The sequence below is a fragment of the Terrapene carolina genome, unplaced genomic scaffold, assembly GCF_002925995.2.
Source record: "Terrapene carolina triunguis isolate 2854851 unplaced genomic scaffold, T_m_triunguis-2.0 Scaffold262, whole genome shotgun sequence".
In the NCBI taxonomy this organism is placed as follows: Eukaryota; Metazoa; Chordata; order Testudines; family Emydidae; genus Terrapene; species Terrapene triunguis.
Genome location: NW_020664613.1, coordinates 2257421 through 2270304, shown reverse-complemented (window position 1 = coordinate 2270304; position 12884 = coordinate 2257421). Strand labels below are relative to the sequence as shown.

The 12884-nt window shown below is 39.2% G+C and overlaps 1 protein-coding gene across 2 annotated transcripts in view; it reads left to right on the top strand.

Moving 5' to 3' along the window:
- The window catches only part of IARS2 (isoleucyl-tRNA synthetase 2, mitochondrial), a 47224-nt gene that overhangs the window by 22218 nt on the left and 12122 nt on the right, over positions 1–12884 (top strand). For both annotated transcript variants that reach the window (XM_026657681.2, XM_024205973.1), the window contains 2 exons: positions 1618–1720; positions 2449–2542. In XM_026657681.2, coding sequence (XP_026513466.1) covers positions 1618–1720; positions 2449–2542 — 197 coding nt within the window. The remainder of the gene's footprint in view (positions 1–1617; positions 1721–2448; positions 2543–12884) is intronic.

Genomic DNA, 12884 nt, shown 5'->3' with positions numbered 1-12884 from the left:
TGACAGCAGGTGTTCCTTAGGTGAAGAATAGTGGCTTTGAAGTAAAACTTCCTATTTCCAATGTATACACAGGTAATTAGGTGCATTCATCAGTGTAGGTAACTGAGCAGTTCATAGACAGTTTACTACAAACTTCAATGAGAAATATAGACAATGATATCCTTACACCCAACTTAATGTTAATATCTCCTTTTGATCTCTGAATCAATAGAATTTGTAACAGACAGGAACCGTTGGGTTACACTGTTAACTTCTAACAAGTTATAGGTGTAAACAGACCAATACAATCAGTATCTTCTTCCAGTTCTCTAACAATACAGGTTTACATTTCAAAGCTGTAGTCTATCTAACATGGCTTTGTTAGCTATTTATAAGGAATGGCCCTAATTACCATTTATATACTTTTCTAATATGTCTTGAAAGGTTTAATTTGGGTCATTTAGCCTGCTAGTTGCTTAACCCTTTCTAGCCCAGTGTCACAACAACACAGAAGTTGAAGTGCTGGCATCTGCCAGTGTCTTGGCTACACACAAGTACCCACAGTTGCTAACTGGACAATTTTAGGAAAAAACCCTAGTGTGGACAAGGCCAAAGTTGTGTAGAAAATTGAGAAACTGAAACAAAGAGCTTAAGCGACTCTCCCAAGGCCACAAAAAGTCAGTGGTGAAATTGGCAGTAGAACTTGGGAGTTCCAGGCTCCCATTTAGTTGTGTGCTCAGACTGCGAGAGATTACCTTACTGGTTGCAGGAAAAACGCAACGGGTGAAAACCTGGCCCCACTGACATCAATTACAAAACTCCCATTAACTTCAGTAGAATTTCACTGAAAGCTTTAAACTTGACTTGGTAGGCAAAAAATCTTTATTAAAATGCCAACAGGAGCATGACATTGCTGCTGTATGTGTGAAATCGTTCCATAGGCTGAAATGACTTTGTGGTTTATTAAAATAAACGGTACATGTTAGTGTTATTTTAGAAATTGGATATAAAATAGGATTGTGTGGGGAAGGATGGGGTCTTTTTAATTCCTAGCCTGTGAGCAAAAGATGTTTGATTATTTAAAACAATATGCTTGTAAAAGATTTTTCCTTTTTAGAACATTCCTCTTTGTAAACTAATTATTATGCAAATTGAAATCAGCTAATTCAGTAGGAAAAAAATCAAGACTACTGCAACAGCATAGTGGGAAGGAGTGGGGGAGGGAAGAGCTCAAATAGTCCTGATCTGATGCACTAAACACAATCTCGGTGAGTCTGCAGTTCATAATTCTTCAAGAATCTATAAGGGTAGAATACAACACATTTGTTTAGTGCAATGGCTCTCTATCACATACGTTCTTTACACGACCTCGTAAGAAAGAGAACCTCACTCATGGACCCACCTCACTTCCCAGCCCACCAATCCTTCACAGCATGTTTCTCAAAATATTGCATCATGTAGACCACTTGAAAAGGCTCTGCAGATTACTGGTGGTTCATGGCCTAGGCTTGAAAACTGCTGCTTTAGTTGGTTTGGTTTGTATCTCAATATACATCATTACTTTGGGTCTCAGCTACTTTAAGGAATGTATAGTAGCTCCTTGATTGAACTATGCTAATCTGTTTCCTTCTTACACAGTGAAATCATTGAGAATGTTACTAAAATAGTGGAGCAGCATGGAAGTGATGCATGGTGGACTCTTCCTGTTGAACAGCTTCTACCAAGAGAGGTTGCAGCAAAGGTAACTTTCTGATTGTAAATGTAGGGGGTGGAAATTGGGGGAGGGGGGATGGGGAGGGACAACCTAGATCTCTCATAACACAGTAAGTGCAATATGGCTAATGCTATTAATTTCATATTGAAGGCACTTGAGGACTACAATGATGGGCAGCAATATTAAACCCTCAGATAGTTCTGTGATCCTTAAGATTTTTTTTATTGGTTATAAGGTGTCAAATGAGAGCACATCCAGATTGTGTTTTGTACTGTGCTGTATCTCAGTGTTGTACGTCAGATTGGTGTCAGTAATTTAGGATGCATTTCCACTGGGCACTCTCAGAAGGTAATTGAGGGCACAGTTGGACTCAAAATGTTTCTGCTGGCTAAAGCTAGTTTTTCTGATGTTTGTATGTAGTACTTGCTATTGTTTGTGTTGCTTTCTTGGCCGAATTCTTCAGCCACTGTGCACATATAAAATGTGTGTCCAGTATGCAGTTCACGTTAGCTTCTGACTTTTTGTAGGGGGAGAGAAAGGGTCATTAATCTTCTGAAAAGTAACTATCACATCTAATTTTCTAAATAACCTCTTGCAAAGTGTGCATGCTTCCTGACATCATCTGCAAAACTGGTGGACCAAAACCAAATTCTGCTGTAGTTATTTCTACTTTGGGGACACTCACCTTCTTCCAGTTAAAGGTACAGGATGTTCTATTTACTCTTATTAACACTATTTAACTGTTACTTCATTAGGTCGGTAGCCATGATGTATTGGATTATGTACAGGGACAGGATGTCCTGGATATCTGGTTTGATAGTGGAACTTCCTGGGCTCATGTTTTGGAAGGTATGGAGTTGGTATATGTTGAATATTTTTTTGAAATGCTTGTTGGGCCAGATGCACTACTGTCGTGCACAAAACTTGCTGAAGTCAGTTGAGTTGGTGTAAGCCAGTGGCAAATTTGGGATGATGTTGTTGGTTGTAAAGCTTTTTAAGAACAGGATCTGATGTTTGCAAATTCATTTTCAACATTGTGAAAGTTCATGTTTTTCAATGAGTTACCCTTGATCATTCTGGCATGTGAAGTACCATACAAATTTTTAAAATAAAAACTAAAGATGCACAGATTTAAAATTGCCTGTTCCTGTTATGAAAGCAGTTCACTGCTAATGTGCAGACCTCAGTTTATTTTGAATTAACGCATTTTAAAGTTTGTGCTGATGTGTACTGACTTTCTTTCAGAGTTATATAGAACTAAGACTAGAATTACCACTGAAAACGTTAATCATAATTACACACTTATAATAATGTACATCGATGCAGAAGTTGTCACTTCTGATCATTTTGTGTAGCAAGTACAATTTGCTGTGCTGTGATTTTGTACTGCGTATCCTAGTGCAAACACTTACTGTTGAGTAGACCAGTCGTTGGGTTTTTTTAATAAGTTACTTTTTGACATTACAAAAGCTGCGATGTTTAGTGTCTGAGAGTCCATGATTGGAATATAATACAATAAAGTTACAATTGAGTTGTACATGTAAGCAACCTCAAGAAAACAAAGGAGCGATATTTTTTCAAATTTTAGAAGTACTTGATAAATCCAGAGGAGACTCCAAAGTCAGGTGCCATTTCTGGGTAAGAAGCTGGTGCAGTACATCAAGTTTATTGAACTTTAAACCAGGAGTATACAATTGTATGATAGCAATCTTGTTGAATTGTAAAACATGTTGGCATTAGAGATTTTATTTCCTAGCAACGCAGTAAGGCAACGGTATCATCAGCAAACAGTGTATTTTCTAAAGGACACTTGTATACATTAAAGTTCATATTTTTAAACTAGTTGATTTGTAAAAAGTGACTGTACCAGAGCTATTTACATTCCTAAACCCCTACAGACATCCTTGAAGAATGACCATAAATTAAAGGCACAATTGTTACCGCAGTATGTTCTATAAAATTATCTATAAGATGCTTTGTTTTGCTTTTTTAATTTTCTTGCACTAATAGTCCTCATAGTAGCATTAGCTGGACTATATCATAATTTTATTCATGTTCATCAAAAGAAATGGGAAGGCTATAATGACCATGCATATATTGGAACATTACCCCAAATGTGGTGGACACTGTGTGCCATCTTTTTCTACTATCCCAGACAAAAAACTGTAAGATTGAGTACATATTGCTGATACTAAATATGGTGTGCTGTCGCCTCACTATCATTTTGTCTCTTCACACAGGTGCTATAATTTCATGATCTTAGATCTGAAGTTTGAGTAGTGTCCAAAATGGGCTGGGAACTTCCAAAACCAGAAGACAGGCTCTGCCTTGAATATCTCGAAAGGTTGGGGGTGGGGACAGGAGTGGGATGGGGAGGAGCTAGCAGAGGATTTGGCAGAGCAGGGAGGAATTTTTCGGTTGAATAGGTAAATCTAGTAAATTAACATAAATTTTCTGCTTTCCATTCTCAAGCTAGAGTCGACCATAAGTGTTCAGAAGGACTTTCTAGTTGTAGCGAACATCACTTCTTAATGTCACTTAATCACACAGCTGTGTGTAAATCAACTTCAGTTTTGGTGAAAAAATTCTCCTTTTTCTACTTACATCCCTCACTCCCTCTAGAGGGAGCAGTTTATGGTTTGAGCTATCTTTCTACATACAATGTGGCTAGTGAACTAACTTTTTTTTTTTTAAAGCATAGATCTCCAGCGATTTTCTGACAACTTGTTTCAATCCTGTTAAAATTGATGTGTTCTAGCACTCCTATTTAAAAATCTTAATAACCTTTTTAAAAATTCATCAGCTAATCTTTGGTTCTGTGCACTGTGTCATTGAAATGAGTTCAGTAAATTGAGTACATTTAAGTTCTCTTTGTTTGAAAATCAAAATTTCTCATGGTCACATTGGCATCAATAATGCCTTCTCTCAACATGGTTTGCATCTCTCAACATGAAAGAAAAATTGTTCTCTTTAACCTCTGATGACAGGACAAGAAGCAATGGGCTTAAATTGCAGCAAGGGCAGTTGAGGTTGGACATTTGGAAAAAATTCTTAACTGTCAGGGTAGTTAAGCACTGGAATAAATTGCCAAGGGAGATTGTGGAATCTCTGTCATTGGAGGTTTTTAAGAGCAGGTTAGACAAACACCTATTTGGGATGATCTAGATAATACTTAGTTTTGCCTTGAGTGCAGGGGACTGGACTAGAAGACCTCTCAAGGTCCCTTGCAGTCCTGTGCTTCTATGCTTACTTTCGCGTGAACATTCACCCACAGAAGGTTCCTCAGATTCCTGGTAGCACAAGAGCACTACCAATGCAGAGTGCTCCGATTTGGACTAGCTACAGTGCCTAGGGTCCTCACAGAAGTCTTCTCAGTGGTTGCAGCCCGGATGAGATGAAACAACTACATCATCTTTTCATATCTGGACAACTGGCTCATGATGGGCAGATCCAGCAAGGAGGTCCAGTCAGCAACCCTGTTCCTACTCTGTCTGCTGTCTTCCTTGGAAATCTGCATCAACAAAGAAAAGTCCACTTGGACTCCCATAAAGACCATAAACTTTATAGGAGTGACCCTAGACTCGACCGCAGCAAGGGCCTACTTCCTTATGGAAAGATTCCAAGCCATGAACAACTTGATAAGACAAATTACCCTCAGACCTCAGGCCACAGTCAAAGTCTGTCTTTCCTGGCTGGACTATGTACAGGGCCAGCTCCAGGCACCAGCTAAAGAAGCAGGTGCTTGGGGCGGCCAATACCAAGGGGCGGCACTCCGGCCGCTATTGGGGCGGCACGTCCGGGTCTTTGGCGGCGGGTCCCTCAGTCCCTCTCGGAGCAAAGGACCTGCCGCCGAATTGCTGCGGAAGAGTGGAGCGGCGCAATCGCGCTGCCGCAGATTTTTTTTTTTTTTTTTTTTTGCCGCTTGGGGCGGCAGAAAACCTGGAGCCAGCCCTAGCTATGTAGCCTCATTTACTTACATAACACCATTTTCCAGGCTCCACTTCCATTGCTTGCAGGCCTGGGTCTGGTCTATTTACTCACCAGACAGACATGACATGAATACAAGGCTAACAGTTCCTGCCAAGGTAACAGCTTCTCTTGTTTGCTGGATGAACCCAGAACAAGTGCATGGGAGAGTTCCTTTCCTTACACCCACACCTGATGCGACCATTATCATGAATGCATCCCTCATATAATGAGGAACCCACATGGACAGTCACACTGCACAGAGCATTTTGACTCCTCAGGGAGGCCAGGAAACATACAAACTTACTAAAACAAAGAGCAATCTGTCTATCACAATGCATTCCTTCTACTCATTCAGTCCCACCGATCCCTCTGCTACCTCTGCAAAAAATATGCCACGACAGGGCTAGGGTCATCCTCATTGCATCCAAGTGGCGAAGACAGTTTTGGTTTCTGGATTTCCTATGAATGTCATCCCATCCTCCCATCAGTATCCATCTCTCTCCAAATCTGTTAATTTAGGAGAATGGCAGGATCAGATGTCCCAACCCAGGCCGCCTTCATCTCATGCCCTGGTATTTGGATGGGCATCAGACCTAGAATGTTCATGTTCAAAGGCCATCCTAACTATCCCCAATCACAGTAGAAGTCTCCACCAAAAAATCACCAGAATCAGCAGAGATTCCTGTTATTTAAGACTATCTCCTGTCCCTCAGGTCATCTGGACTTCCTGTTAGTTTGTTGCAAGTCCACCATCCCCTGATGGAAGCCCATGATCTTCATTCACCGAGCTACCGTTTGTTGCCTGAAAAGTCTCATTAGGGCCTTTCCACCAGTAGCAGAACCCACATGGCAATAGGACCTCAACCTGGTACTCTCTCTTCTCACCAGACCACCCTTTGAACTGATGGCCCTGTGTTCCATGTCACCTTTCCATGGAGGTTGCTGCCTTGTTTGTCGTCATGTCAGATGGGTGAGCGAACTGGGAGCACTTATGGCTGACCCACCGTATACCATATTTCATAGAGGAAAAAGTCTCCCTTTACCTCTACCCAGAATTCATCCCCAAAGTAATTTCAGAGTTTTACATGAACGAACCTATTCACTTACACGTATTCTTCCCAAAACATTATGCTTCCAGCAAAGAAAAGAGATTGCACTTCCTTGACAACAGATAGGCCCTGGCCTTTTATCTGCAAAAAACGAACCCCATTAGGAACCCCATGTTTGTTGCTATAGCAGAGCGATCGTGTAAACAAGCGTTATCTGCCCAGAGAGTCTCTAAGGGGATCTCTGGATGCATCATTCTCTGTTATCAGTTAGTACATATTCCCACCCCCAGATGGGGTGAGGGCCCACTCTGCGAGAACACAGGCAACATCAACACCATCTCTTTGAAAAGTACCTATACTGGACTTTGTCAGCCACCAGAGCTCCATCCACACCTTCATGAAGCATTATGCCCTAGTCCAGACCTCTTCTGCAAATGCAGCTCTGGGGACAGCTGTATTACAGACATTCATACCAACTGCATCCTCACAACTTCTTCCTGTTCGAATACTGCTTACCAATCACCCATATGTGGAGAATACATACAGGAACCAGCACTTGAAGGCAAATGAAGGTTACTCACCTGTAAGTGGAAGTTCTTTGAGATGTGTAGTCCCTGTCTATATTCCACTACCCACTCTCCTTCCCCACTGCTTCAGATCTTACTTGATTCATGGTAGGAGGAACTGGAGAGATGTCGGTCTGCACCACCTTTTATACCCTGGGTTCTGGAGCACGAGGAGAGCAATAGCACGGTTTGTGGACCAAGGCACACTACTGCTAGAAATCTCCAATCTCAGGCACGTGGTGCACATTTACCCACGTGTGGAATACAGATAGGGACCACATATCTCAAAGAATTTCCAGTTACAGGTGAGCAATCTCCATTTCTCTGCTTACTCCCCATGTCAGGGCAGTGGGGGGGGGGGCATTTATTTTTCTTGGCTAGAAAGTAGCTTAAATTAAAATTAAATATAATTTGAATTCTGAACACCTCTAATTTAGGGTGTTGTAATTCAGGATCTCTGCCCAGTTCACTTCATTTGGTAGAAAAATTCTATCTTTGCCCCTAACCAACCAACTTTGAGGCTAACATTTTTTTGTGGATTTTATTGTGTGACTAACATAAAGCTTATAATAATGGAAACTCAGTTGCAACCTTGGTTATACAGTAGCATACCACCTCTCTATGAAGACAAAAGAGAATAGCATGGCTGGTCAAGAATAGGTCATGTAAAAGTCATCTTGAAGCAAGAAGAAACTTTTAAATCGGCCTTTTAAAACCGTTAATCTCATGGGCCTAGTTCAGCAAGGTACTTAAGCATGTCCATAAATTTAAACTTATGAGTAAGTCACTGAAGTCAAAAGAAAGGAGCAATTGTAATGCACACTAGTTATAATTGTTCTGTACATAAGGAAAGAAAACCAAGTTTAAAAATTTAAAAATACACTACTTTTTTGTTGTATGTGTTATCATTTGAGGCTACAGACTTCTGTGGCAACTAAACATGTTACCAAAAAAAAAAAAAGAGAATATTGAATCAGTGGTTTTAGATGTAAAGGATGGTTTAATGTATTGCAAGGAACATCTGTCTTTATGGACAAGGCCTTCAGCAGTGGAGAAATTAAACAACTTTATCTAGAATATTATAAAATGCAACATAAATATTTACATTTATGTGGTTTCACTTTCAGAAACAGTAACTAATTTCCCATGTTTCTACACAAAGCAATTATATTGTGAAAGGTAATGCATAGAGATTCCCTTTTCCAAGATATTTCTTGAGCAACCTTTTTGTTTTTCAGAAATATCACAGCAGCGAGCGGAGCCTCCTTTAGCCAAATTCATGACGGCATACTGGCTTACAAAAGATAGTGTGCCATATATATGTAAAAGTACTGTTTATTATTTTTCCTGCAAAAGTTCAGCGACCTCAACAATTCTCACAAAGGTTCTCGCAGTTTGTATTGTCTTGCGATTACTGAAAGATATACATGGCTAAGGCCCTAACGAAGGACAATAAATGCAGGTAAAATTCAAGACGACTGGAGGGTTTAATATGTGATAATGACCCAAACGTTTCCTTCTATTGCTGTTAGCTCAGTTAATGGAAATGAACCACTGATGCTTCTGCAAGCACATAACAAAAAATGATACAACTGATTACCAAACTGTCAGAATTTCAGAGCAACAAGGAATCCCAGTTAAACAGCTGGTTTTGGCAGAGATGGTGGGTAGGTTTGGGGTTCGTTCTTTACACAAGACTTTCCACTGCACTTCTAATATGATTGGATTAGCGGTTTCTGAGCAAATAATGTTATTCTACCCGATATGCACGTATTCAGATTTTAAATTCAACATGTATGTGATCTGTATGATGGTTCTTTGATGAAGTGAGATACATCAAGTTTTGAAAAAATAGGTCTTGCAGCCTTAGCTTTTTAAATGTGTTTAAAGAATTGTTCAGTGACTGGAGTCCCTAGCAAGCTGCACTGGGACACTAGCTTTTCAAAGATGGCTCCCCCACACTTCCAATCTTGGCCATTTGCATCAGACCCATGCAGAATTTATAAATTGTGCCACTTATAACCAATAAGTGCTATTTGCTCCCTCTGCCAACCCAAGATTAATCAAAGGCACCACTCCTTCCCAACCAACAAATTAAAACAGAGTTTCTACACTGACCTGTTCTGGAATTGAGGGATGGGAAGGTGATATTTTATTTACAGCAATAAAAGAATTCATTCTTTCACCCTAAGGAGGCTGACCTGGCTCTCTGCTTTACAGTCACTAAAAATAAAAATCCTCCGCAACAGAAATAAGTACTAAACTGCTCACCACATTGATATACTGTATCGGATCCTCTGCAGTGTGCATGAGAGAAAAAAAAAAAAAGATTAACACTTGTAGCAGACGCACCTTGATGGAAAGCACCTTACCAGTTGCCTCATTTCTATTTAAGGAGGCTGTTAGCTGAAACATCTCAGCTGACAACAACTGTAACACGGATTTCAGGGAAGAGAGGCAGTTTCTCATAAAACCAGCTACCAAACTCTGTACTGGATAAATAATAAATATTGTACAAATAATATACAGCTTGGCATTAAATGATGGCTTTTGGGTAGGTGCTATAAATAAATTGAAATAAAAATAGTTGTAGTTCATTTATTTGTTGTTTATTGGGAAATGGCTTAAAGTCATTTTTTCTCTGTCTACAGGGTTTTGTTTAAGGCCTCTCTGCATATTTACTACAACCATTTGGGTGGAAACAGTGAAGAGGGTGGCTTGTGCATTCTATGCAAGTTAATTCATGCATGAGTTGTAATGGAAATGGCTTTGCTTTGGTACAGTTTGTTCTATGCTGCGTATATCATGCTCATCACCACAGTATCCGAGTACCTTCCCATAGTACATTCCAGCAATGTTAAGCATGTGTTTTCCTGACTGTTTAAATTTGTAAACTACTACATTAGAAGTGACAGATTTGGTTCAATTTACATCTTAGACATTAGAGTAGGAAAAGATGTATTATCATTTTGTCCATCCCCACTGTTGTTGCGGGGCTATAAGGTACAACTGGGTGAGCGTTTTGCCCAATCTAGCTTTATTTGGCTTGAATAGACTTCACTGGGTTTTTTTGTTTGGTTTTCCGCCATCCCAGGGTCTCATAGCATATTTTTCCCCAACTTCATCCATTTTATTCCCTAGTCACCCCTTTGAGTTGCCCTGAGTAATTAGTCTCCAATTTGGGAGTTTCATCTTTCAGATGCTGAACTTGTGTCTGAGAAACACACAGCACTACATGTTTAGGAGGTCATTCAGTTAAGATATAAACATCTAGTTTGACTTAATCTTGCCTCACTATTTAATTCCTATAAATTCAAGACAGAGAAGAGTAACCAAAAAAATCTACATCTTGTAAAAATATGCCCAAAATTATGTGATATCTTGGATGCAATTCCATCAATGTCAGATCAGAACTGTTGTCCTCTTGATTTGGGATGTGATGCTCCTGCACATGCACTGGGGAACTACATTGCCTTTTTCTGCTGCTGCGTTGTATTACAAGATCTCATTCAGTTTGTTAGCCCTCTGATCTCCAGGTCTCTTTTGGTATTCCTGACCAAGCATCTCCATCGGTCCTTGAATTAACAGTCCATTTTTATAAATCTAATGTGAGAACATTTTTCCAGTCATATATAAATCTCTACTAATGATCATAGCATTGAAAAATGACTTGGCATCTCTGATATTTTAACTTAGAATGGACATGTTCTTGTGTCAAAACTTAGACCATTTACATCCTAAGGTCCTGTCTCCACAAAGACCTATGCACAAAGTTATGTTTAATCCAAATGAGTAGAGAAAATGGTGTATAGTGATACATCTGCAAAGATAGCTGACCTACTTGATCATTTTTAATTCTGAGAATTTTTGCCTCTGAAAATAGCATAACTCTTTGCACCTGTGTTTCAGATTAAGTGAATAATTTATTTAAACTTGTTGAATTCAGTGGCACTACTTAAGCACATGCGTGTTTGTGGTATGATGGAATAGGGCCTGATGAAGTCAATGGAAAAGGCTCTCATTGACTTCCATAGGCTTTGGATCAAACCCTAATCCCCAGTGCAAGAGAAGAATTTAACTTTCAGCACCATAATTCATTCTCTATCTCCCTTGTTAATGTTTAACTGAATGAATGTGATTATTTTACAGCATGCCTATCTGTGCTTTTTAACTTTTTGTGCTGACCAGAAGATTTAAAGTAAAACTTGGCTAATTGTCGTTGGCATTTAAGTATAATACATTTTAATCTAGAGGCTAAAGTCTATAAGATCAAAGATCTAGAATCTTGAAATCCCTATCAAAAGGGATCATAAACTGTAATACACTCCTTAATGGACTGGACCTGTGCCCTATAGTTGATTAATTTCAAAAACAACTGAAAACTCTTCAGGACTGTCACATAATTTTGCACATAGCTAAGAAATGTACACTCAGTTCTAATTAAAGTTGACACAAAGTCACTACAACTTCGCTGTTTTTTCATTACAGTTGAGATGAGAACTACCCAATAGATTTGGACAATAGATTATTAATTATTTAATTAATGTGGAATATAGGCTCAAAGTACTGCTACTTCTACAGACACATAATATTCAAGAATTCATAAAAAATGTAAAGTATATTCACCAGGGCATGCTGTTCTTGCAGGCATACAATTATATCTACTTTCTACCAGACAACAAAGACCAACGCTAATAGATTAATTTGGTGGATCTTTGTAGACCGTTTGTTTAGGTTCTTCAGTCATCTAGATTTGAGTCCCCTTTTTAAACGAAAATTTCTTTTATTGACTTGCCCTACACATTGCAAGATTTGAAATTTTCTAGCAGTTGACTTGCCAGAGAACAATACTCTATGTACAGTAAATCAGTAATAGATGCCGAAGTTATTGCTATTCTTGCTTTATAACTGCATCCTTTGTATGGCCTGCTTACTCACTACAATTATTATTGTGCTTATTTTGTTTTTACGTGTGTTTTTCAGTCTCTTGTTGCAAAGATGAATAATTTTATTGTGCTTTCTAACTAGATCTTTATGATTTACTTGAAGGAATAAATTAATGTGATAGAAAAACATAACCTCCACCCCCACACCTTAGTTAGCAGTGGCTGAATGTCCTTGACCTTTGTAATGTTGAACTGTTTTTTATTACAGGATGGATCTGAATATCGAAACTTCCATTAAGCTAAACAAATAGATAAAGGCTGTAAACACCAGGGAGAAAGAGAGGAATAGTCTCAGATGGTTCAAGGGGGAGGATAAAAGGAGCTATTGAATGAAACTGATTAAAGGAAGATTTTGGCTAAAAATCAGGAAAAATTTCCTACTGTGAGCCTGTGGAATAACCACCAATTCCCACCTTCCTCCCTTTTGAGTACCCGTGTAACTTCAGACTTTTGGGTTCCCACGACTTGTACTGTTGGCAGCACAGTTGCATACCAAGCAATGAATCAGTTTGTTCGTTGTTTATACTGAAACCTGCAGTTTTATCATTAATTAATATTTGTAAAGTGCCTTGAGAGCCTGATATGAAATGTACCGAGTGCAAAATACGCAATATTATCATAGCCTGTCTTTTCATAATTCAGTATTATTTTGTTAGAGGCC